At 33.1% G+C, this 24588-nt stretch overlaps 4 protein-coding genes across 4 annotated transcripts; 1 reads left to right on the top strand and 3 right to left on the bottom strand.

The window, feature by feature from the left end:
• Positions 1–1320: 1320 nt before the first annotated feature.
• UPM1 (urophorphyrin methylase 1) lies at positions 1321–4353 on the top strand. The gene is made up of 5 exons (XM_022293323.2): positions 1321–2076; positions 2154–2231; positions 2337–2406; positions 2996–3273; positions 3664–4353. Exons 1-5 carry the CDS (start codon positions 1540–1542, stop codon positions 3808–3810), a joined length of 1110 nt encoding a protein of 369 aa, XP_022149015.1. The 5' UTR covers positions 1321–1539; the 3' UTR covers positions 3811–4353.
• Positions 4354–4680: 327 nt separating this feature from the next.
• LOC111017527 (vicianin hydrolase) lies at positions 4681–9483 on the bottom strand. The gene is made up of 13 exons (XM_022293312.2): positions 9274–9483; positions 9101–9170; positions 7886–7944; positions 7648–7723; positions 7478–7555; positions 7160–7247; positions 6717–6969; positions 6492–6607; positions 6203–6420; positions 5644–5675; positions 5426–5528; positions 5229–5337; positions 4681–5114 (listed from the first exon to the last, which is right to left on the bottom strand). Exons 1-13 carry the CDS (start codon positions 9448–9450, stop codon positions 4946–4948), a joined length of 1548 nt encoding a protein of 515 aa, XP_022149004.1. The 5' UTR covers positions 9451–9483; the 3' UTR covers positions 4681–4945.
• A 2668-nt stretch (positions 9484–12151) lies between these two features.
• BGLU17 (beta glucosidase 17) lies at positions 12152–15988 on the bottom strand. Its single transcript, XM_088117902.1, has 11 exons — positions 15874–15988; positions 15533–15608; positions 15360–15437; positions 15006–15093; positions 14396–14648; positions 14178–14293; positions 13889–14106; positions 13335–13366; positions 13112–13214; positions 12897–13005; positions 12152–12543 (listed from the first exon to the last, which is right to left on the bottom strand). Exons 2-11 carry the CDS (start codon positions 15591–15593, stop codon positions 12375–12377), a joined length of 1227 nt encoding a protein of 408 aa, XP_087974028.1. The 5' UTR covers positions 15594–15608; positions 15874–15988; the 3' UTR covers positions 12152–12374.
• Positions 15989–18551: 2563 nt separating this feature from the next.
• On the bottom strand, positions 18552–24305 carry LOC111017519 (vicianin hydrolase). Its single transcript, XM_022293301.2, has 13 exons — positions 24050–24305; positions 23898–23967; positions 22491–22549; positions 21834–21909; positions 21663–21740; positions 21452–21539; positions 20523–20775; positions 20287–20402; positions 19998–20215; positions 19707–19738; positions 19482–19584; positions 19284–19392; positions 18552–18960 (listed from the first exon to the last, which is right to left on the bottom strand). Exons 1-13 carry the CDS (start codon positions 24230–24232, stop codon positions 18792–18794), a joined length of 1554 nt encoding a protein of 517 aa, XP_022148993.1. The 5' UTR covers positions 24233–24305; the 3' UTR covers positions 18552–18791.
• Positions 24306–24588: the final 283 nt, after the last annotated feature.

The following is a 24588-nucleotide window of genomic DNA, read 5'->3' as shown; positions in this document are numbered from 1 at the left end:
TTACGTTCGTAACGAGTCTGAAGATTGAGATTTATGAGGATTCATATGGGACTGCTATAAGAGAGAGATGGAGGGAACCCTAGAGGTATGCTTGGAACACCCAATATCTTAGACTCTACATCTTCGATTCTGACTTAGGTATCCGAATTTGTGTGGCAAAAGCCACATCGGTCCAAATGTTACTCTGTTTTGCAGGTTACATCGATCCCTTGATTCTAGAAGATTGGTACGAATTTGGAAAAATCTTAATAGATCAAATTTCTGCCTCAACATTGTATATGTTTTGTTAAAATGAAAAACTGTGAAGGAAATAATAGATTTTCTTTCTCCCTTAGAATGTGTTCTATTAGAATTCTATTACAACAAACAATATGCATTGAGATATTTTATTATACGGCATAAATTTAATATTTATTTTTTTAAAATATTATAACTTTTCTTTTTCAAATGTAGTATTTTTCTTGGTATGTTATTATATTACATTTTAGTTTGAATTTGATATGGATTGTGATACTTTTATAAAATTTCAATTTTATTTTAATTTGAGATTCCAATTTTCGACCTTCATTGTTTTATGCTATTATCCAAGTGTCTAAAACATCATGCCATTTTCTCAAAAATTAAAAACAAATTGCCATAATTGAAATTTCAAAATAAACTTAAAAAAAAAATTGAAAATATATTTAGACTTGCAAGTTACGTTTAGGCCTATAAGTAAGAATCATATTATTGATGCAGGATTCTATCGAGCTACCATAGATCGGCCATGTGTCAACTAGAACCAGCTGTCAAGGTGTAACTTGAGTTATGAGGTAGAGTGTCCCTTTTATACGCAGGTCGAAGAACAAGGCCATTGGAACCGCTCGTGTCGTAGTTATGGCTATTGGGCCCTTAGGTTGGTTGTCGGGCCTAAGGTCGGAATCCTCAGGTCTGCAAGGTTTCGGTTATGTCTAGTTGGCTTAGATTTCCGCTTTCGATTACTCCGAACAAACCGAGTTGGTGCGTCCATCTCCAAAAAGTTTCAACATGCTGATACTTTCAGTTTCGTCGAGCCCCGAGCGTGTCGGTATTCGATATAACTCTAACACCTATGAGATTCAAACAAAATGGTGGCCATTTGTTTTGAAACTTCATACAGACAAGCAATTTTCAAAACAGTCACTTGAGAATCTCTCAATTTAATGGAAAAATGGTAATAATTTGAGAACGAATCTCATCTTGGAAAAGAATTCTCAAAACAATTTTGTGTGAATTAAAACTAAAAGAGAACAGAGTAAAAAGCCAAGCCACCAGAAACCCCCCAAGTCGCCATTTCATAGAAACCAGTCCATCCATAGAATTGAAATACCCAGTTGTCAATTCTCAAGAGCCAGTCCAAAGCAAATTTGGTCTCTCCCGCAGCTCAAAAAGCCACTCCTTTTCGCCTTCTCATCTTCTCCAAAGTCCAAGTATTAGAGCCACCAGCCGCCTCTTGTTATCCCAATATTTATTGAATTCCATCCCGTTTTCCCATCCTTGAGCATCTAATTGCCCTCCGTCATGGCTCGCGTTTACGACCTCCAATCGCTTTCATCGCCGTTTTCGTCCCGCCCAAGAACACCCAGGACCCCAATTTTCAAACCCATCTCCTCAATCCACTGTTCCTCCTCTTCTTCCCCATTTACGGAGAAACATTCCATCAAGAGATACCAAAGAGACGATTGGGTGTACAAGAACCAAGCGGACCAAGCTTCAACTGCTCTGTCGTGTTCCGTTCCGTGCGATTCCGACTCAATACGGCAGGACGACATCGCTTTGCAGCTGCCGGAGCTGAAGAGGTTGCTGATGGTGCTGAGGGAGAAGAGGGTCAATGGTGGGTGCGATGATGGAGGAGAATGTGGGCCTGGGAATGTATTTCTAGTGGGGACTGGCCCTGGAGACCCTGAACTTTTGACATTGAAGGCTGTGAAAGTGATTCAGAGTGCCGATTTGCTTCTGTATGATCGTTTGGTGTCTAATGATGTGCTGGATTTGGTGGGTCCTGATGCTAGGCTTCTCTATGTCGGCAAAACGGCAGGCTACCATAGCAGAACCCAGGTGAATGTTTCTTTGTGATTTTATCTATCTGAGTATTGAGTGTTTGAGTCTTGTTGCTGAATGGGAATTGGTTTTAGGAGGAGATTCATGAGTTACTTCTGAACTTTGCTGAAGCTGGAGCTACAGTAGTGAGACTTAAAGGAGGAGATCCTCTTGTAAGTGGAAACTTTGAATGGTTAAACTGCAATTGAATATGGTTTTGTCATTCAAGTGGTTTTTTTAGTGGCATATCCTGAAATTTTTGTCATTGTACTTTATAGGTGTTTGGAAGGGGTGGGGAGGAGATGGATTTCTTGCAACAAAAAGGGATTCAAGTAAAAATTGTTCCTGGTAAGCCTATTTCCGAATGCTGTTTCAGTCCTTTAAGTGTTTCCATGAAGCTTAACTTAATGTGTTCTGCATCACCATTTGTTTGAAAGATTTGGTTGTTTGAGGGTATTTTCATGACTAAAAGCAAATGACTTGAAGAGAATAGGTCCAAACCATGGTTGCCACCTACGTAAGATTTAATATCCTGAGTTTCTAGGTTTTAATATCCCGAGTTTCATTGACAATCAAATGTAATAGAATCAGAGTTAGAAAATTGTTTCATAGATTAGTCGAGGTTTGCACAACCTCGATGTCTGAAGGACGTGTATGGACCTGAACTACCGAGCCTTTATTTCTTTTTGAATCATGATACCGCCTCCTGTTTTGGATGGCAAAGTTTTCCTAATCTGTCAGCAGCCACAAGTAACATGAGTCTGAGGTTGATTGCTGATTACAATGTTGCTTGGCTTTGCTTCATGCTAGGAATCAGTAAATGAATTATCATGAATTTGCTGCATTTTGATTCTCAGTGTCACGTCTATGCACCACCATTTTAAGGAGAGTATTCTTAGAGTAACCTCGTCTAAGAACACATGTGTTTGCCTTGCAGGTATAACTGCTGCTTCAGGTATAGCAGCTGAATTGGGGATTCCTTTAACGCACAGGGGTGTTGCAACGAACGTCAGGTTCCTCACTGGTCACTCTAGAAAGGGTGGAACGGATCCTCTATTTGTGGCAGAAAATGCTGCTGATCTGGATTCAACTCTGGTTGTATATATGGGTCTGTCAACTCTTCCATCTCTGGCCCTTAAGTTGATGCATCACGGTCTGCCACCCGATACCCCAGCTGCTGCCGTTGAACGAGGGACAACGCCCCAACAAAGAACTGTAAGCACAATTCTCTGTTGCTTTCTACTTTTGTCGGGCTTGGTTCAACCATATACAGCTTCTTCAAGAAGTCTCATGAGAGTCCTAATGCCTTGTCATTCCAGTTCTCAACTTTGCTCGACTTCTTTTGCGTTTCATCGATCGTTTTCTATGAGAAAGAAAAAAAAATCTTAAATGGGATCTGATCTATAGATTGCTCTCGAGTTCAGGAGACCTCTTGTAGGTCTATTTTCTTATCTGCGTTGGCTTCTGTACTTCATTAGCTATGTTCTCGAGAATGCCCGCTTCTAGACGTTTTTATCGAGGGGCGGGGCATGTTTGCTTGGCCTTTCATTTCATTTTGCTGGTGCCTATAACAAACTTTCCATGGATCAACTACAAATTATGCAGGTTTTTGCAGAACTGAAGGACCTTGCAGATGAAATCAAAGCAGCAGAGTTGGTTTCACCTACTTTAATCATCATTGGAAAAGTGGTTTCTCTCTCACCGCATTGGTCTCTTTCTTCCAAAGAAGCCTCCTGTTTGGTGGAGGCTTGATACATCTAAAGCATATAAAAGGTTATGCAAAGGAATGATTCTTCATTCTGCCATTCGTGTAACGATTACTCCAAGGAGTAACCGTGGAGTTCTTCTACAAAACTCTGTCGATTTTGTTGAGAAAAACATTGAAACGATGATGAAGTGGAAGAATGAAAAATCGGGGACTCTGCCGTCTCTTCTGCAATTGATTCGTCTGCCCATTGCCTTCAAAAGACTTGACTCGAGACTTTTTCTCAAGGACGGGAGGGAGTGGTGCAGTGGTTTCCTTCCTCGGGTGCAACCCCGAGCACGGTGAGGGCAAATTCTCATACCACTTGCATCGATTCAAATAAGAATTCCAAACTTCAATCTTTTGTTAGTTCATTAGGATTCTGGTGTGATGAAATTATTTCAGCAGCAACCAATTTTGTTGCAGAGGTCTTCTTGTTGATAAAGTAGTTAGTGAAAGATTGTGCAGATTTTTCCTTGGAATATCTGATGTATTGATTGATGATTGACCTCATTGTATGTTTATTTTAAAAACCACATTTTTTTGGGTCATTGGGTTAGAATAGTCTTTTTATATTCAGAAGAACTTTTAGAAATAAAAAGTGAACTCATAAATATTGTAGAAATTCCTCTCAAATGACTTCATAGGATGAATAACGATGTAAAATTCTAGTGTTTTGAGAATGAGAAGTATCTTCAATTTTAAATTTTAAATTTTTAAAAATAACTATTTTGAACAATAGAAAAAAATAATCCATTTTAATCATTGTTATTATTTCCTCTTAATATCAACTTTCTCACTCACATTTTAGCCAAACATCAATTACACATACTTTAAGATGCGTTATCTATTTGTAACACATCAAAATAAGCACGAAGTTCAAAAATCAAAATAGAATAAATTAAAATACTAAAATGAGATTCAAACATTTTGTTTTCTTAATTATTTAATACATAACCAAATTGATGGGTCGATTCATAAACACTTGTACATTCAACTGGGCTGGAATTACCACAAACAAAAACAAAACACATATTTCTTTATTCCACCACTTGAGCCTTGAGGACCCTTATTAATCTTTCAGTGCTTCCATAGAAGCTCCGGCAAAGTGGGAGAGATTCTTCTAATTGCAGAGCTGAGAGATCAATGGAGAAGGAACCTCTTCAACCAGTAAGCAGAATACTTGAGGTATCTTCCCAATTTGTGCCTGAAATCAATGTACACAAGCCCAAAACGCACCGTATAGCCCGCGTCCCATTCAAAGTCATCCATCAATGTCCATGCATAGTATCCCTTCACATTTACACCTTCCCTATCATTTCAAGAACCCCAAATCATTTATTACAGACAAGTTTCCAAATTGCATTTAATAGGTCTATGAACTATAAAAATTGTCTACCAAATCATTTGTTATTAGATATCGTACTTTATAGCTTCGAGAAGAGCGGCGAGATGGGTATGGTGGTATCTGATCCTTATTCCATCTTTCAGAGCTTCCTTGATCGGCTGTGAGCTATTGTCTGAATAAGCCATGCCTGTAAAGTAAAACACAACAAATTAAAGCAAATCCATTTATAAGTACCCATCCTCTAAAGAGACAGAGACAGAGACAGGGAGAGGCACCATTTTCAGTAATGTAAATAGGTGGGTTTTTGTACTCCTCTTTTATGTATTTCATGAGTAGACGAATGCCATCTGGGTATATGTAAAGCCAGTTCAAACCAGTCTGTAGAAACAAAAAAAAAAACCCTATTTACTTGTTGTTCAATGGCTCATCTACTAATTAAAAGCACTGAAAATTACAGCTCTAGAGTCTACAGAGAGAGAGAGAGATTACGAACCGCTGGTCCGATTAGAACACCGTCTCTTTCCGCTGTAACAACAGATTGAAGCAAAATAATTTGTAATAAGGATCAAGAATCGAGGGGAAACTTCGATTAAACTTAGCAGGATTGATGGATTTAATAAATTTAAGGAAGAAAAAGAAATCAACTTCTATCCTACCCGAATACGTAGCAAGCTGTATCAATTCACTGTAAACTCTCAAACTTATCTGATTCAACCTTGGATTTAGATAAATATTGCAACTAATTTCAATCAAAATCTCCAACCAATGTTCAAAATCAACCCTGAGACAAATTTTCCAAAACTCAAAATTTTCAATACAAAATTCAATTTGGTGTCATCTTTCTTGAATTCCAATCAATTTTGTATTAGTCCTATTTCAAAAGAGAGAAAAAACACATCATTCTTAGAATGAAAATCTATTCTAAAGTAAAAACTACAAAACTTATTCAAGCTTAAGTAATTGATAAGAACGTGAAATTCAGAGGTAAGAATTGATTTTTTCCCCTTAAATTAAATTATCTCGTATAAGAAGGAAGAGAAGAGAAGACATACTGGAGAGTGTGGCGTGCATATCAGAACTGTAGCTTTTATTGGGCGAATTCGAGAAAGGCACATCGTCCACAAAATTCCCAGTGTAGTAATTAATTCCAATAAAATCGTACGATCCTTTCACGCTTTCAGCCTCAGCAGCAGAGAATTTCGGCAGCCTATCTCCCACGTACTGGCGCATCGACTTCGGGTAGTCGCCATAAGTAATTGGATGCAAAAACCTAAAATTATTTCAATTAATTTCCACCAGCAGTTCACAATTATCGATTACAGTGAAGAACAGGACGCTCACCATCCCAAGAAGAAATCAAGAACTCGAGACGCCGCCCTTTTCGAAGCTGCCGTGTTGCGTTTGGGCCTAAACCAGTTGGTGACCAATGTGACTCCAATCTGCCCCTTCTGCTTCTCCTGTAGATTTCAAATTCGTTGCAATTCAGCAAGATAACAAGATTCCCATCGTTTATTCAGAGATTGATTTGCAATTGTGTTCGTTCTTGGATTCGTTTGATTTTCGCACCTGGTACTTTTTCTTGTAGACTTCGACGGTGGCGGCATGGGAGAGGATGAGATGGTGGTTGACGATGTAGGGCTCGGTGGCGGAGTTGCCGGCGGTGCAGTTTCCGACGTAGTTGGAACATCGGCCGGGAGCGAAGGTGCCGCCGTTGTAGCCGTTAGCGGTAAAGGTATATGGTTCGTTTAGGGTTACCCAATACTTGATCCGATCTCCAAATAATTTGAAGCACAAGTCCACGTAGTCCCGAAAATCATCCCTAATCACCAAAATTTTCTTTAATTAATTCTCTTTATTACAATTAAAACTCAACTAATCAATATTACGTTTATTTATTTGTTTATACAGAAAATTTAATCAATGTCCAATTTTATTAATATTATTTAAGTTGGTTTGTTTTCCTCTCTTAAGTTAGGTTTAAGTTGGTGTATTTGTATTGTGTTACTTACACGACTTTGGAACTTAAAAATCCTCCATACTCGTCTTCAAGTGCTTGAGGGAGATCCCAGTGAAAGAGCGTGACATATGGTATTATTCCTGTATTTACAAATAAATTGATAAATAATTATTTAAATCGTAAACAATAATAAATGAAACTCGTGATAGGTGTTAAAAAAATATTTAAAATATTTAGCATATTTCTAATATAAATTTTTAACAGTGATTTAATAATTTAACAAGATTATGCATCTAGCTTCATTTTTCAAAAATAAGAAAAAAGAAATCGATCATTTTACCAAACAACATAACCAAATCGAAAAAATTACCATTGGCGAGGAGCTCGTTGATGAGATTATTGTAGAATTTGACACCCAGTGGATTCACTCCCCCACCAAGTTTTCCCTCTGTATTTTTTTTCCGAAAGAAAAATTACCATGGAGTGAAGAAAATTAAAATAATAAATTACGTGGAAAAAAATAAAAAGAAAAAAGCTTACTAGGGAGAATCCTAGACCAAGAGAGGGAGAATCTGAAAGAATCCAACCCAAGCATTTTCATTATTTTTACATCCTCCTGCAAATTAAATCACGATTAAAATATTTCTTAAAAAATGACAATTAAAAAAATAATAATATACTTATCGATATTATTATTTATTCACTTATAATAATGAATTTTTACCACTCATATTGTGATTGTTACGTAAACTAAAAAATAAGGCTCCAAAAATCTTACCTTATACCGATGGTAGAAATCGGCAGCCAAATCTCCATTGCTATGGTCCCATATTTTTTCTGTAAATTTATTTCTTTTAGTCGATAACTCAGCTACAATATAATGTTGAACTTCCTCATAATATATTATATGCTTCAAATTATTTATCAATGTTATTTTAAGTATAGCAACCTTCATTATAGGTTCCAAATTATTTATCAAAAATGTTTCATAAGTTAGTAGCGTGTTAATTTGAACCTTTATTCCCAAATGAATTAGATGATAAATGTGTTAGAGTTGTATTCATTTAGTTTGAACGAAAAAGTGCATCGATCAATAAATTTTTGTTGAGAGATCTCTCAACACACCGATAAATCTCTTGACGAAAATTCCTATAAAAAAAATCTTATATAGAAATATAGAGTACATTTAATAAATTAGTATAAGTTAGAAATATAACTCATTATTATTAAATATTATAATAGTAAAATTTACCATGTTAACTTTTTAGTTGATATAACTTTATTTCCATTATTTATTAAGATAAAAAATATTACTATCAAATAAATTAAAATATATATTTGTTTCAGTTAACAATAATATTAGCACACTAATTCATTAATGTATTTGTATATAGCTCCAAATAAGTAAAGCTAATTTAGTCCATATTATATTATCTCTTATTCGTATTCTAATTCCAAAAAGAAAAGAAAAAAAATTTTACGGCCTGTTTTATTTTTTGTTTCTCCTTTTTAATAAAGAAAAGTATAATTGCATGGGTCAAACACCTATAGATTTGAAAATGATAAAACAATATTTTTATTCAGGTTTTGAAACAAATTGAAAATGGGGACTAGAAACAAGAAACTCAGGGATCCATTTGGTAACGTTCCTGTTGTTTCTGTCTCTTCATTTTTAATAAAGAAAAATAAGTTGCATAACTTCAATATCCATGAATTTAAGTATGACGTCAAAACAATCTTTTATTCATATTTTGCAATAAATTAAAAAGGAAAAAAAAAACTTGTTTCCAAATTTTCTATAGGAATATTTCTAAAAAAATAGAAACAAGAAGCATAAATAATTATAAAAAAAATCTTACGTTTCTTAATAAAATTAGAAACAAGAAATAATTAACTAAAACTTTGCTAAATAAATTTCTGATTTTGGTTAAATCTATTTTAGTAAAAAACATTAAAAAAAATAACATTTCCATCCATGGCATTAGAGAGAGACCCGGGTGCTCCTTAGTGAAGGTATCCCAGATACTAGGACCTTTCCCATCAATATGCGCCGCTCCTTCCAACTACAAGTCGACCAAACGGATAATCAGAAATGGCAATGACGACATGTCGGAACTCTATATAAACGGGGAGAGAAAAAAAAAAGAAAAGACAAAACAAAGGAACCTGATAAGCGGCGGAGCCAGCTCCGAACAGAAACCCTGCCGGAAAACTGCTCCGGTTGAACGGAACCGTACTGTGACTTGGCTCAACTGAAGGGGTACCGTCGGCCAAAGCGCCGCCGGCAAGACCCGCCGCAATGAGCGAGATAAGAATGACCGGAGCAATATTCATCGCCGCCATGGCTGCAACTCGCCGCCGGATAGTGTGCCGATCCTTGGCCTCAACTCGCCCCTTAAATAATCTAAAGCAGTGGCGGATAACCTGTAACTGTCACAAAGATTTCCATGCTTCATTCTAAATTTCTCATTTTTGTCTTTTAGTTTCTCTAAAATTATAAAATTTATCTATAATAAATTAAAAATTAAAAAAATTATTAAGAGAAATCTGATTGATTTAATTCCTAATTTGTTATTTTATTAGTATACTTCAACACATTAACCTGCTAGCTTGTGATATTTGAAACACGAAATCTAATTTGTCAATCCTCAACATTCAATTATAGGTTATTTAATAAAAAAATAAACCTTTTTTTGTTACTAAAAGTTTTTAAAATAATCAACAAAATTTAATTGAGAATTTTTAATGTAAATTTAAGCTCAATTGTATAAATATATATAAAAGAATGGAAATATTAATGACACACGTACTTCGAGGCTCAAATCTTGCAAAGATATTATTGAAGATAAATAAATAAAAATATAAAAATATAAAATAACTTTTCCACGTAGGACAAACAATTATTTTTGCGCACACGCATACATTTAACAATTTGTCGGTTTAAATTTTCTAATTGGATTATGGCACAAAAGAAACATATTAGAAATCAAGCTTCTAATTATTTCGTTGGTAATTAAATAAGGGTAGTAGCTGTACCAAACCAATAAAATAAAATGTACACATTAAAATATTTAAAAGCCATGAAATTAATAATAATAGTGTAAATTGTTGACCTTACTATAATTGATGTGTAGCACTTAAAAGAGTCATACACGTTGTTGGTTTCTTTCTACTCTAGTTTTCTCTGTCCTTTATTTTAATGGAATCGAGATCCATGACCAACTTTTCTGGTATGCAGTGATCCAAAAATTTTATTAAAGAGAGTTATTTGAGCCTAACTCAAATACTTGTTAGACATATATCCCGAACAAAAAGATAGGTAATAGTATATATTAATATAGTATTAGAAAGTTTTAAAAAAACTACGAATGCAACCAAACTTTAACCCTAATGATTCGAGGGGGCTAGGATGGGTGCTCTATTGCGCCAATGTCAGAAATTATTAACAAGATTATATTAAATAATATATAATACAAAGTTGAGTTGAGAGCGGCTTGCAGGTGGTATTGTTGTATTGGCAAGTTCCTCGTATTTTATTTGCCTATGAGATATAAAGTTAGCACATATCTATTGTATTAATAGAGATCAGAGATCATTTAAAGTTTGGAGGATTGTTTGGACTACCCAAAGGAATAAAAATAGAAATAAAGGAACAAAAATAATAAACTCTCATTTTTAGTCTTCGTTATTAGGGATTAGTATATTGATAGATTATTTAAAAACTATAATTACATAAAAGTATAAAATTTACACTTTTGTCATAGACGGTATCCATCACCAATTTATCATTATATCCTTTTATGTTTATCCCTAAATATTAATTATTTTTTGAAATTCAAAATTGGTTATTTGGAATGTTACATTTTAAATCAATACTACCGAAATCCCCAAAATCCTCCATTATTGTAAATTTTCGAAAAAATACTCCTCCTTCCACCGTTTCTTATTCCTTTCTCGTTTGCTCTCCTCCCATGAACACCATTGTTTCCGTCTGTTCGAGCTTCTTCTTCGTCGCTGGAGCAAACCATTATAGCTTCTTCTTCGTCGTCGGCCGTCCGTCGACCATTTGAGCACTTTGTTTATCCCGAGGTTTGTTTAGTCGCCGATCAGAAGGTAATAGGAAATCTATCGTAAATCAGTGTGTCATCGAATCTGTCGTTTGTCGCGGGTTGTCAACAGATCTTTGTAGAAAATGCTGCCATTTGCAAAGGGAACCACACTACCACTGGGTCAGATTTGAGTAGTGCGAAATTTAGGTGTGAATTCTTTTATATATGCGGATATAATATATATCTACAACTAAGTACTATTTTGATAGTTATAGAAACTCAATAGTCGGATATATTTTATATTTATCATATAGGTTTATCTTGTAATTGTATTGGATTGCATTTGCTAGGTTAATGTTAATAAGAGCAAGGGTATCTAAATTGATAGAATAGGTTAATGTTATATGCACGTATAATATATATCTACACTATAAAATTTATATGAGATTGAGACTTCAATAGTTAAAGATTATATCCATATATATTTTATATCTATTATTAAATACTAAATTGCAAGATACAATAATCCAATTATGTTGTTGTTGAAAACTTTTGATGTTATATTTCCTAATAGCATTAAATTGTGGGTAAATTGTTGGTATATTTTTCACGTATTTTGAATTTGAAGTCATGGTAAATCTACACATTAATTAATTTAGATAATCTTTTTGTAACTAATATAGGCTATCCACGTACTAATCTCATTAATATATGAATGAATGAATTAAGAAAAAAATCGGTATTATAAAAAAATCCTACAAAAACTTTAGATATTTATGAAAATAAATTATTCATAAGTTTTTAAAATAGCCCTCCAAAGCTATTAACTCTTACTCTTGTTATTATTTGAGCTCTGAGCTCTTAATATCCTTCGCTCACCCACATATTAGCCAACTCGTTTCTCTTATACATATTTGTGCTAGAACACAATTACGCATATCCATTTGTAAGAAATCAAAATAAACATGAAGTTCACAATCACATACTAAATAGAATAAATCAAAATACTAAAATAAAATTTAAAACTTAACCAAACTGAACGATTCAAACTGACTCAACTCGATTCATAAACACTTTTACATTCAACTGGGTTTCAATTCCCACAAACAGAAACAGAACACTGACCTTTATTATTCCACCCACTTCACCCTCTTATTAATCTTCTGTGCTTCCATAGAAGCTCCGGCAAAGTGGGAGACATTCTTTTAATTGCAGAGATCAATGGAGAAGGAACCTCTTCAACCAGTAAGCAGAATACTTGAGGTATCTTCCCAATTTGTGCCTGAAATCAATGTACACAAGCCCAAAACGCACCGTGTAGCCTGCATCCCATTCAAAGTCGTCCAACAATGTCCATGCGTAGTATCCCTTCACATTTACTCCTTCCCTGCCATTTCAAAAACCCCATATCATTCCACAAAAGTTCCAAGTTCATTTCTTCTTCTTCTTCTTCTTCTTCTTAGGTTAAATTTAAAGTTGTTCTTGAACTTGCGAGATTGTATCTACTAAGCATTTGACAGATCCCTAAACTATCCAAACCTTTTCTAAATGTCAGGACCCTATAAAATATAGAATTGGAATTTGAATTTCACGAACTTATTAGACATAGAAATGAAAGTTTAAGGACTTGTCAAACACTTTTTAAAGTTTACCAACCTATTAGAGACAATATTAGACGTCCAAGGACATTTATAATTTAACCATTGATGAAGGGAGTTTGGTGTTTATTAGATATCGTACTTTATAGCTTGGAGAAGAGAGGCAAGATGGGTATGGTGGTATCTGATCCTTGTTCCATCTTTCAGAGCTTCCTTGATTGGCTGGGAGCTATTGTCTGCATAAGCCATGCCTGTAAAGTAAAACACAACAAATTAAAGCAAATCCATTTGTTAAGTAGCCATCCTCTACAGATGCAGATACAGAGACAGAGACAGAGACAGAGACAGAGAGGGCACCATTTTCAGTAATGTAAATAGGTGGGTTTTTGTACTCCTCTTTTATGTATTTCATGAGTAGACGAATGCCATCTGGGTAGATGTAAAGCCAGTTCAAACCAGTCTGTAGAAAAATAATAACCCTCATTTACTTGTTCAATTCAAGGGCTCAGCTACTAATAAAAAGCACTGAAAATTACAACTCTAGAGTCTACAGAGAGAGAGAGAGAGAGAGATTACGAACCGCTGGACCGATTAGAACACCATCTCTGTCCGCTGTAACAACAGATCGAAGCAAAAGAATTTGTAATAAGGATCAAGAATCGAGAGGAAACTTCGATTAAACTCAGTAGGTTTGATTGATTGAATAAATTTAAGGAAGAAAAAAGATCAATTTCTACCCCAACACGTAGCAAGCTGCATCAATTCACTGTAAACTTTCAATTTTATCTAATTCAACCTTGGATTTAGACAAACATTGCAACCTAATTTCAATCAAAGTCAATCCAGCCAATGTTCAAAATCATCCCTGACACAAATTTTCCAAAACTCACAAATTTCAATAAAAATTCAGTTCAGTGTCATCTTTCTTTGGAATCCAATCAATTTTGTACTAGTCCTATTTCCAAGAAAAGAAAACTTATCATTCTTAGAATGAAAATCTATTCTAAAGTAAAAACTGCATACGTTATTCAAGCTTAAGTAATGATTAGAACGTGAAATTCAGAGGTAACAATTGATTTTCTTCCCCCTAGATTAAATTTTCTCATATAAGAAAGAAGAGAAGAGAAGACATACCGGAGAGTGTGGCGTGCATATCAGAAGTGTAGCTTTTATTGGGTGAATTTGAGAAAGGCACATCGTCAACAAAATTGCCAGTGTAGTAATTAATTCCAATAAAATCGTACGATCCTTTCACGATTCTCGCCTCAGCAGCAGAGAATTTCGGCTGCCTATCTCCCACATACTGGCGCATCGACTTCGGGTAGTCGCCATAAGTAATTGGATGCAGAAACCTAAAATCATTTCAATTAAATTCGACCAACAGTTCCCAATTAACGATTACGGTGAAGAACAGGCCGCTCACCATCCCAAGAAGAAATCAAGAACTCGAGACGCAGCCCTTTTCGAAGTTGCCGTGTTGCGTTTGGGCCTAAACCAGTGAGTAACCAATGTGACTCCAATCTGCCCCTTCTGCTTCGCCTGTAGGTTTCAAATTCGTCGCGATTCAACAAAATTAGTATCGAAAACTTCAGAGATTGATTAGCGATTTTGTTCGTTCTTCGATTCGATTGATTTACGCACCTGGTACTTTTTCTTGTAGACTTCGACGGCGGCGGCATGAGAGAGGATGAGATGGTGGGCGACGATGTAGGGCTCGGTGGCAGAGTTGCCGGCGGTGCAGTTTCCGACGTAGTTGGAACATCGGCCGGGAGCGAAGGTGCCGCCGTTGTAGCCGTTAGCGGTATACGTATATGGTTCGTTTAGGGTTACCCAATACTTGACCCGATCTCCGAATAATTTGAAGCACAAGTCCACGTACTCCCGATAATCATCCCTACTCACCAAATTTTGCTTAATTAATTTTCTTTATTACCATCATAACCCAACTAATCTTCTTTATTTATAAAAGAAAAACAAAGTTAATAGAAATTTGCAAAAGTAACCATCACTTCTCAATTTTGGGAAAATATGGAAGTTCAACCAAGGCAAAAGAAAGCAAAAATCTAATATATCTTTAACAAATATGGAGTTCAAAAATAATATCATGTAGACATATATTTGATTTGATATACCAATGACTTGTGTTCGGTCCATGATATATATTTTAATCAATTGAACTATATATTTAAGTAGACATACTTTGATCAATTAAATTATATTCATATTGATGTAGTTATACTATGTTACTTACACGACTTTGGGACTTAAAAATCCTCCATACTCGTCTTCAAGTGCTTGAGGGAGATCCCAATGAAAGAGCGTGACATATGGTACTATTCTTGTATTTACAAACAAGTTGATAAATATTGATTTTAAAAGATAAAAAATAATAAATGATAGGTGTTTAAAAAATATTTAAAATATTAAGCATATAGTCCTAACATATATATATATTTAAATGTAAAGTGTTGACTTAACATGGTATTGTACCATATTTTTAATAATAATTTAACAAGATCAGACGCCTAACTTTATTTTTAAAAAGATAAGAGAAAAATAAAATAGAGAACTTTATCAAACAACAATAAAATAAAATAAAAATTACCATTGGCGAGGAGCTCATTGATGAGATTATTGTAGAATTTGACGCCCAGTGGATTCACTCCCCCGCTAAGTTTTCCCTCTATAGTTTTTTATGTGGAAAGAAAAATTATTAGGAGTGAAAAAAATAAAAATAATAAATTATGGGAAAAAGAAAGGGAAAAAAAAAAGGCCTACTTGGGAGAATCCTAGACCAAGAGAGGGAGAATCTGAAAGAGTCCAACCCAAGCATTTTCATTATTTTTACATCCTCCTGCAAATTAAATCACAATTAAAATATTTCTTAAAAAAATGACAATTAAAAATAATAATAATATACTTATCGATATTATTATTTATTCACTTATAATAATGAATATTTACAACTCATATTGTTGAACATAATATATATATTGTCTTGGAGGTTAATGTGATTAAATCAAAAAGAGGTTTTCCTACAAAAATAATATAAATATAAATAAATAAAATAATCTAAAAGAGGTCCCAAAACTTAAAAAAAAATCTACAAAAAATCTTACCTTATAACGATGGTAGAAATCTGCAGCCACATCTCCACTGCTATGGTCCCATATTTTTTCTGTAAATTTCTTTATTTTAGTGAATAAGTCAACTAAAATATAATATATGACTTCCTCGTAATGTAAACAATGACATCAATAATTTTTTATGCATAAAATTTATTTACTAATAATGGAGTATAGCATATGATCTCGTGGTTATAATTTTTCTTATATTGTTTGTGTTCAGTTTCTTCGACTTTCATTCTTGTGTCTAATAATCTTTTGGATTTACTAGACATTTAAAAAATAATAATAAAATAAACATATCTAGACTTAAAATTACGTGAATTAATAAGTGAATCATCTATTAGACCTAAAATGTCATATCCAATTTCTTCGACTTTCATTTTCGTGTCTAATAATCTTTATGACTTACTAGATATTTAAAGGAAATAATAATAAAATAAAAACCTATCTAAAATGATGTGAATTAATAACTGAATCATCTATTAAACATAAATTTCAGATCCTTTAATTTAAAAGAAAAATAATTAATTAGCTAATAAACCTATTAGACTCAACATAGAAACTTCTATGTTATTTTTTTGCAAACAACTATCCTTTTTGTTTTAACCTTGATTCCCAAGTGAGTTCGATGATGATATGTTAGAGTTGTGTTGATTTGGTTGGGACCAAAAAATGTATCAATCTTGAGAGAGATCTCGTTTATAAATCTTTCGATGAGAACCATTTAAAATAAAAAAAACGAAAGAAATTTATTGATTAAATTTAATCATTTAATACATTTTTATTTTAAATTAAAAAACTATTATAATAAATTTAGACCTGATTTACTTCAAGATAACGAGAATCAATGAATTTTTCATTTCTTGGTACGTGATTGATAAAATATTAAAATAAAATAAATCGGTGAGACTCACACAAACTTAAAAATCATTTATATCTTGAAAAAAACTTCATCGATCTCATCTTTATTATTTAAAACCTAACATCAGATCATTTTAATACACTTTACCACTTTTACTATTTTTTTTTTACGTTTTTAATAATTACTTTAACACTTTTATTACCTTTTCTATTAACAAGATTGATAAGCTAGAATTCATAATTACTAAACATTATAACAATAAAGCAATGATAGTTGTTAAAATAAAAATTATGTTTTTTTTAGTTGATATAATCTCATTTTTATTATTTATTAAAATAAAAAATATTACAATAAAATAAAATAATAATTAATTAAATTAAAATTTATTAATATTTTAATTAAAAATAACATTATAGCATACGGCTAAGTAGCTGGAAATAAGAATATGTTTGAAAGTGACACTAAAATTAGTCCTTCTTTAAAAAAAATTAAAGTATAATTGATTTTTCATCACTCTGGACGATATCTTAAAAATCAATTTGAAGTGATTTTAAAGTTTCTTAAAATTAATTTTTAATTTACCAAATATTATTTCCGAAGAGGTTTTACCTGACGCACAAATCAACTCGCCGTCGGAAAGTGTGGATTTCTTGGGCTCAACTCGCGGCTTAAATAATGAGCGGGAGCGGATAGCCTTTGTCTGTCAGAAAGATTTCCCATAATTTTTAATATATTAAGGGTAGATTTGAATATTTTAAAATGTTTTTTTTAAAACAATAAATATGGTGATGTTGCTATATTGTTAATATTTAATTTAACTTTGAAAAAAAATAAAAATCGTAACAGTGGAAATATTAATAATACACGAACTTCGAGGGTCAGATCCTGGAAAGATATTAATGGAAATAAAACTGTAGGCCACGTTGATGGATGATAGACCTCAACTAACGGAAAGTGTGATAAATAAATGAATGTATAAAAATATAAAATATCTTTTCCACGTAGGACAAACAATTATATATGTACATTATACACACACCATATATTTTGATACATTTGACAAGTCATCGTTTGAAAAAGTTTAATTGGTGGGACCGAAGAAACATAGAGAAATCAAGCTTCTTATGTCGGCGTTGGTAATTAAATAAAGCTAGTAGTTGTATCGGACAACAAAAGAAAAAACAATGTATACATTAAAGTATTTAAAACCCTTAATTAAATTAAAAATAAAAATGATGTAAATTGTTGATCTTATTATGATTGATGTCCAATCCTTACGGGATCATATACTTCTTTTATTACGATGGGATTGAGATCTGTGACCCTCTTTTCTTTTGAGTATGGTTAAAAACTTTATGTGAAGTAGTATACTATGGTGCATATGGAATTTTTTTTTTCAAAAAACTTATTTTTACTAACTATTATTTATTTTAGTCGGTGTATCTTTGTATATAATCTCTATTTTAGTACCCTTATTTTTTATTTCTTACTTTTAAAAGAGATAAATTTGATCTATTATGTACAAATTTTAAACATAAATTTTATACACCATACAAACTTTTTAATACAAATTTATAACTTCATTTCAAGAAATTTAGTACATGAGGAATTAAAATGGGATAACAATGAAAATGAATAGGACAAAAATAATCAAATATTTTGATCTATTTTAGCTCTTACTATCCATTCGCTGACCCACACGTCAGCCAACTTGTTTGTCTCTTAGACATAATTGTACTAGTACGCCAGTTACGCATTATCTGGATAATGTAACAAATCAAAATAAACATAAAAGAAAATACTAAAATGAAATTTAAACCTTTTTTTTTTCTTTTAATTATTTAAAACTTAACCAAATTGATCGGTTCGAAGTTCGAACAGACTCAACTCGATTCATAAACACTTCTACATTCAACTGGGTTTCAATTCCCACAAACAAAAACAGAGCACAGACCTTTATTATTCCACCCACTTCACCCTCTTATTAATCTTCTGTGCTTCCATAGAAGCTCCGGCAAAGTGGGAGACATTCTTTTAATTGCAGAGATCAATGGAGAAGGAACCTCTTCAACCAGTATGCAGAATACTTGAGGTATCTTCCCAGTTTGTGCCTGAAATCAATGTAGACAAGCCCGAAACGCACCGTATAGCCCGCATCCCATTCAAAGTCGTCCAACAATGTCCATGCATAGTATCCCTTCACATTCACTCCTTCCCTGTCATGTCAAAAACCCTCCCACCATTAGACAAAGTTCCAAGTTCCAGGTTCCAAGTTACGACTTTAGTTCTTGACCTTGCAAAATTGTATGTACTAAGCATAGATCCCTGATGTATTCAACCTTTTCTAAAGCTCAAGGTCCTATTAAATATAGAATTTGAATTTGAAGTTCATGAACTCATCAGACATGGAAATGAAAGTTTAAGTACTTGTCAAACAGTTTCTAAAGTTCACGAACCTACTAGACACGATATTGGACGTCCAAGGACATTTATAATTTAAGCATTGATGAAGGGAGTTTGGTGTTTATGAGATATGTACTTTATAGCTTGGAGAAGAGAGGCGAGATGGGTATGGTGGTATCTGATCCTTGTTCCATCTTTCAAAGCTTCCTTGATTGGCTGTGAGCTATTGTCTGAAAAAGCCATTCCTGTAAAGTAAAACACAACAAATTAAAGCAAATCCATCTATTAAGTAGTCATCCTCTAAAGAGACAGAGACAGAGACAGGGAGAGGCACCATTTTCAGTAATGTAAATGGGTGGGTTTTTGTACTCCTCTTTTATGTATTTCATGAGTAGACGAATGCCGTCTGGGTAGATGTAAAGCCAGTTCAAACCAGTCTGTAGAAACAAAAAAAAAAAAACCCTCGTTTACTTGTTTAATTCAATGGCTCAGCTACTAATTAAAAGCATTGAAAATTACAGCTCTAGAGTCTATAGAGAGAGAGAGAGAGATTACGAACCGCTGGTCCAATTAGAACACCATCTCTTTCCGCTGTAACAACAGAATGAAGCAAAAGAATTTGTAATAAGGATCAAGAATCGAGAGGAAACTTCGATTAAAATCAGCAGGATTGATTGATTGAAAATTTTAGGAAAAAAGAAATCCTCTATTCTACCCCAATACGTAGCAAGCTGTATCAATTCACTGTAAACTTTCAAATTTATCTGATTCAACAATGGATTTAGACAAATATTGCAACTAATTTAAATCAAATTATCTCATATAAGAAAGAACAGAAGAGAAGACATACTGGAGAGTGTGGCGTGCATATCAGAACTGTAGCTTTTATTGGGCGAATTCGAGAAAGGCACATCGTCGACGAAATTCCCAGTGTAGTAATTAATTCCAACAAAATCGAACGATCCTTTCACGATTCTCGCCTCAGCAGCTGAGAATTTCGGCAGCCTATCTCCCACGTACTGGCGCATCGACTTGGGGTAGTCACCATAAGTAATTGGATGCAGATACCTAAAATTGTTTTCATTAATTTCCACCAGCAGTTCTCAATTAACGATTACGATGAAGAACAAGACGCTCACCATCCCAAGAAGAAATCAAGAACTCGAGATGCCGCCCTTTTCGAAGCTGCCGTGTTGCGTTTGGGCCTAAACCAGTGAGTAACCAATGTGACTCCAATCTGCCCCTTCTGCTTCGCCTGTAGATTTCAAATTCATCGCGATTCAGCAAAATTAGTATCGAAAACAAGATTCTGATCGTTTATTCAGAGATTGATTTGCGATTTTGTTCGTTCTTCGATTCGATTGAATTTACAGACCTGGTACTTTTTCTTGTAGACTTCGACGGCGGCGGCATGAGAGAGGATGAGATGGTGGGAGACGATGTAGGGCTCGGTGGCGGAGTTGCCGGCGGTACAGTTTCCGACGTAGTTGGAACATCGGCCGGGAGCGAAGGTGCCGGTGTTGTAACCGTTATTGCTATACGAAAGTGGTTCGTTTAGGGTTACCCAATACTTGACCCGATCTCCGAATAATTTGAAGCACAAGTCCACGTAGTCTCGATAATCATCCCTAATCACCAAAACTTTTCTTAATTAATTTTCTTCATTAGGGTCAAAACTCAACCGATCAATATTATAACCAATATCGCTAATACTTAGAACTTTAATATGTAATAATTTAGTCTTTGTAATTTAAAGTCGGTAACGATTTAATCCTTATTGTGAAATTTTTTTTTTGTTAAATTTCTTATATGTATAGATCGATAAACTAAAGAGGTACCAAATATGTTTAATGAATTAGAAAGATTAAATTGATATATGATAAAATTTGATACTTAATTTTAATAAAAAAATTTACGATAGGGACTAAATTGTTACAAATTTTAAACTACATGACTAAATCGTTACAAATTGAAATAAATTGTTACTTTAGCGAGAGTACAGGGATCAAATATGTTGTTTAATTTATTATTCTTTTAAGAGTTAAAAGGTTCAATCGTACACATCCATATTGCCAACCTGACTTTAGCTCAGTTGTAATTAGTACTGTCATGAGTTTTAATTCTCACCCCACTTATTGTTCTCAAAAAGACAAAAAAGACATCTAAAATATCAACATTTATTGTACTAAAAAACTAATAAATATTATGTATAATATATGTTTTAACCAATTAAACTCTATTTTTAGATTGACATGTTTTGATCGGTAAAGCTCAAAATTAGTGTATTTGTATTATGTTACTTACACGACTTTGGGACTTAAAAATCCTCCATACTCGTCTTCAAGTGTTTGAGGGAGATCCCAGTGAAAGAGAGTGACATATGGAATAATTCCTGTATTTATAGATAAATAATTAAATAATGATTTATAACGTATAATAGTGAATGAAAGACGTGGCATGAGTTAACATATATTTAAAATATGAAATATAGTCCTAAAATATATACTTCAATTACCATTGGCGAGGAGCTCGTTGATGAGATTATTGTAGAATTTGACGCCGAGTGGATTCACTCCTCCACTAAGTTTTCCCTCTGTAATTTAATTTAATTTTTTTTTTAAAGAAAAGTTACCATTGAGTGAAGAAAATTAGAATAATAAAATATGAAGAAAGAAAAAAGGCCTACTTGGCAGGATCCTAGACCAGGAGAGGGAGAATCTGAAAGAGTCCAACCCAAGCATTTTCATTATTTTTACATCGTCCTGCAAATCATAACTCACAATTTAAAAAATAAATAATATACGTATCTATATTATTATATTATTTACGTAAATATTTGGCTCATCTAAGTAACCTTATCTTTACCACCATTAAATATTTAACAATTAAGAGAAACAAATACAAAAATGTCAAGATTTTTCAGAAAATGAACAGTTGTCAAATATTTTATAGTTGTAAAGACAAGGTTGTTCCTTACGAGTGAGGAGCAAATATTTCCCTATTATTTATTCACAACTCATATGGTAGAATATAACGTATTGTTGTGGAACTTGAGAAAATGGATCTATTTGAAGCAATTTTCTAATCTATTGCAGCGATTTTATTGCTATAACCATTATAGCAGCGTTTTTTCAATCGTAAAACAAAAGGTGTCGGGAGGTCAAATGCTAGAAACAAAAATAAAAGCCATTGCAGTTTACGAGCTACTGCAACAATTGTGTTCAATCTACTTCGACCCTTTCAAATTGTTGCAAGACCAATAGCTAGGAGTCTCTCAACATGACTAAATGTAAAGAACTTCGAAATTATCATAAAGTTAAAAATAAGGCTAAACAGATCTTACCTTATAACGATGGTAGAAGTCGGTAGCCACATCTCCACTGCTATGATCCCATATTTTTTCTGTAAATTTATTTATCTTAATCGATAACTCAACGACATCAACTATATATTATCTACTTCAATTTTATATATATGTGTTATTTCAAGTATAGCAATCTACCCTATAAGTTCCAAGGCCCTAATGATTCTAACATATGTTTTTCGAAACAACTATTTTTATTCACCAACTAAAATAACACATCTTAATATTTATTTGCAAAGTATAATTTTAAATACATAAAGTATGGAATTTTGTTTTTATATTTTTAATCATTTTTCTTTTGTCAGATAGTCGGTTATAAGTTTGTTGAATTTCAAAATATAATAGATTTTAGACTTTAAAAAGTATTTAAGTGGTCGTGAATTTAAAAAGTATATATAGTTAATATTTCAACTTCTAATTTTCTATGTAATAGTTCCTTTCACCTATTAAACATCTTTTTGTTTTCAAATTTATTGACGACATAAAATTGATCATAGGTAATTTTAAAAAGCAATGTTCTTCGGGAGGAATCTCCTCTTAGATTATAGACAAGTGGATCATATAGTAATTATATAAAATTAAAAAATCCACTTGCTTATATATTATTGGACCATGCATCAAATTAGGAGGAGCTCCCTCCTCAATATTCTGAAGGGAAGTTTGGTCATTTTAAAAATGTTTCATAGGTTAATAATCTAATAATATTAGACATACTATTGAATGTTAACAAACTATTAATAGATACAAACACAACTTTAAAAATTTAATATCAAAATTTGTAATTTAGCAGATAAAGTTTCAGCACCTTCATTATTCTTTTTTTTTTATTAACTTCTTATATATATATATATATGATATTTTGACATATATTTATTTTAAAATCAGTTTGATGATAGATGTGCTAGGATTGAGTGTTAATTTAGTTTGAAAAATAATATCAATCCATAAACTTTTGTTGAGAGATCTCCGTAACACACCAACCGATAGATCTCTTGACCAAAAACCCAAATAAAAAAATGATATAGAATAAAAAAAAGTTATATATATGAATATCGAATAAATTTAATTATTTGTTATTTGTTATTAAAATATAAAATATGACCGTAAAATAAAATAGTAATCAAAATTAAATATTAATGTTGTTCTAATTAAAAACAATATCACCGTACGTACTACTTACTTAATATATTTTCTATTGAAGTTCTTTATTAAAAAAATATATTTTCTATTTCAATTTCATTAAATCTTAACAAACAACATCAATAAATTTTTTATTTGTATTGAAAATTTTAGCCAACGGCACAAAAAATAATATTTTAATTCCGATTAATTTTGGTTCGGATTTTTTTTTTAAAATTAATTGTAGTCTTAGAGAGAGATGGAGACCTGGGTGATCCTTAGTGAAGGTATCCCAGATACTAGGACCTCTTCCATCCGTATGTGCCGCTCCTTCCAACTACAAATCGACCAAACGGATGAATCAGAAATGGCAATGACGACATGTCGGAACTCTCTAAAAACGGAGGAAAAAAAAAAACCTGATAAGCAGCGGAGCCAGCTCCGAACACAAACCCCGCCGGAAAACTGCTCCGGTTGAACGGAACCGTACTGTGACTTGGCTCCACTGAAGGGCTGGCAGTACCGTCGGCCAAAGCGCCACCTGCAAGAGCAGCGGCAATGAGGGAAATCAGAAGGACCGGAGCAATATTCGCTGCCGCCATGGCTGCAACTCGCCGTCGGATGGTGTGGCTTTCCTTGGCCTCAACTCGCCGCTTAAATAGTAAGGGGGCAGGTTTTGTAGTTACAAAAATTGTATGCACGACCAATAAATATTTAATATAAATTCATCGATACATTTCAACAAATTTAATTAATTAATTGTCAAAGGAAACATAGATAACTGATATATATCTCCAATTAAAAGTTGTGGGTTGGATCATTTACCTACCATAAAAATAATTAATTAATTTTAGTATGTTTTAAAGAATTTATGGAAGGTTTAGAAAAAAAATGAAATTAATAAATTAAAATAGTCTACTTTTAGAAATGCAAAGATTAAAATTAATAAAAATTAAAA

This window comes from Momordica charantia (genome assembly GCF_013281855.1).
Source record: "Momordica charantia cultivar OHB3-1 chromosome 9 unlocalized genomic scaffold, Mcharantia_2.0 BLBB01000009.1, whole genome shotgun sequence".
NCBI classification, from domain to species: domain Eukaryota; kingdom Viridiplantae; phylum Streptophyta; class Magnoliopsida; order Cucurbitales; family Cucurbitaceae; genus Momordica; species Momordica charantia.
This window is presented reverse-complemented; position numbering and strand designations above follow the sequence as displayed.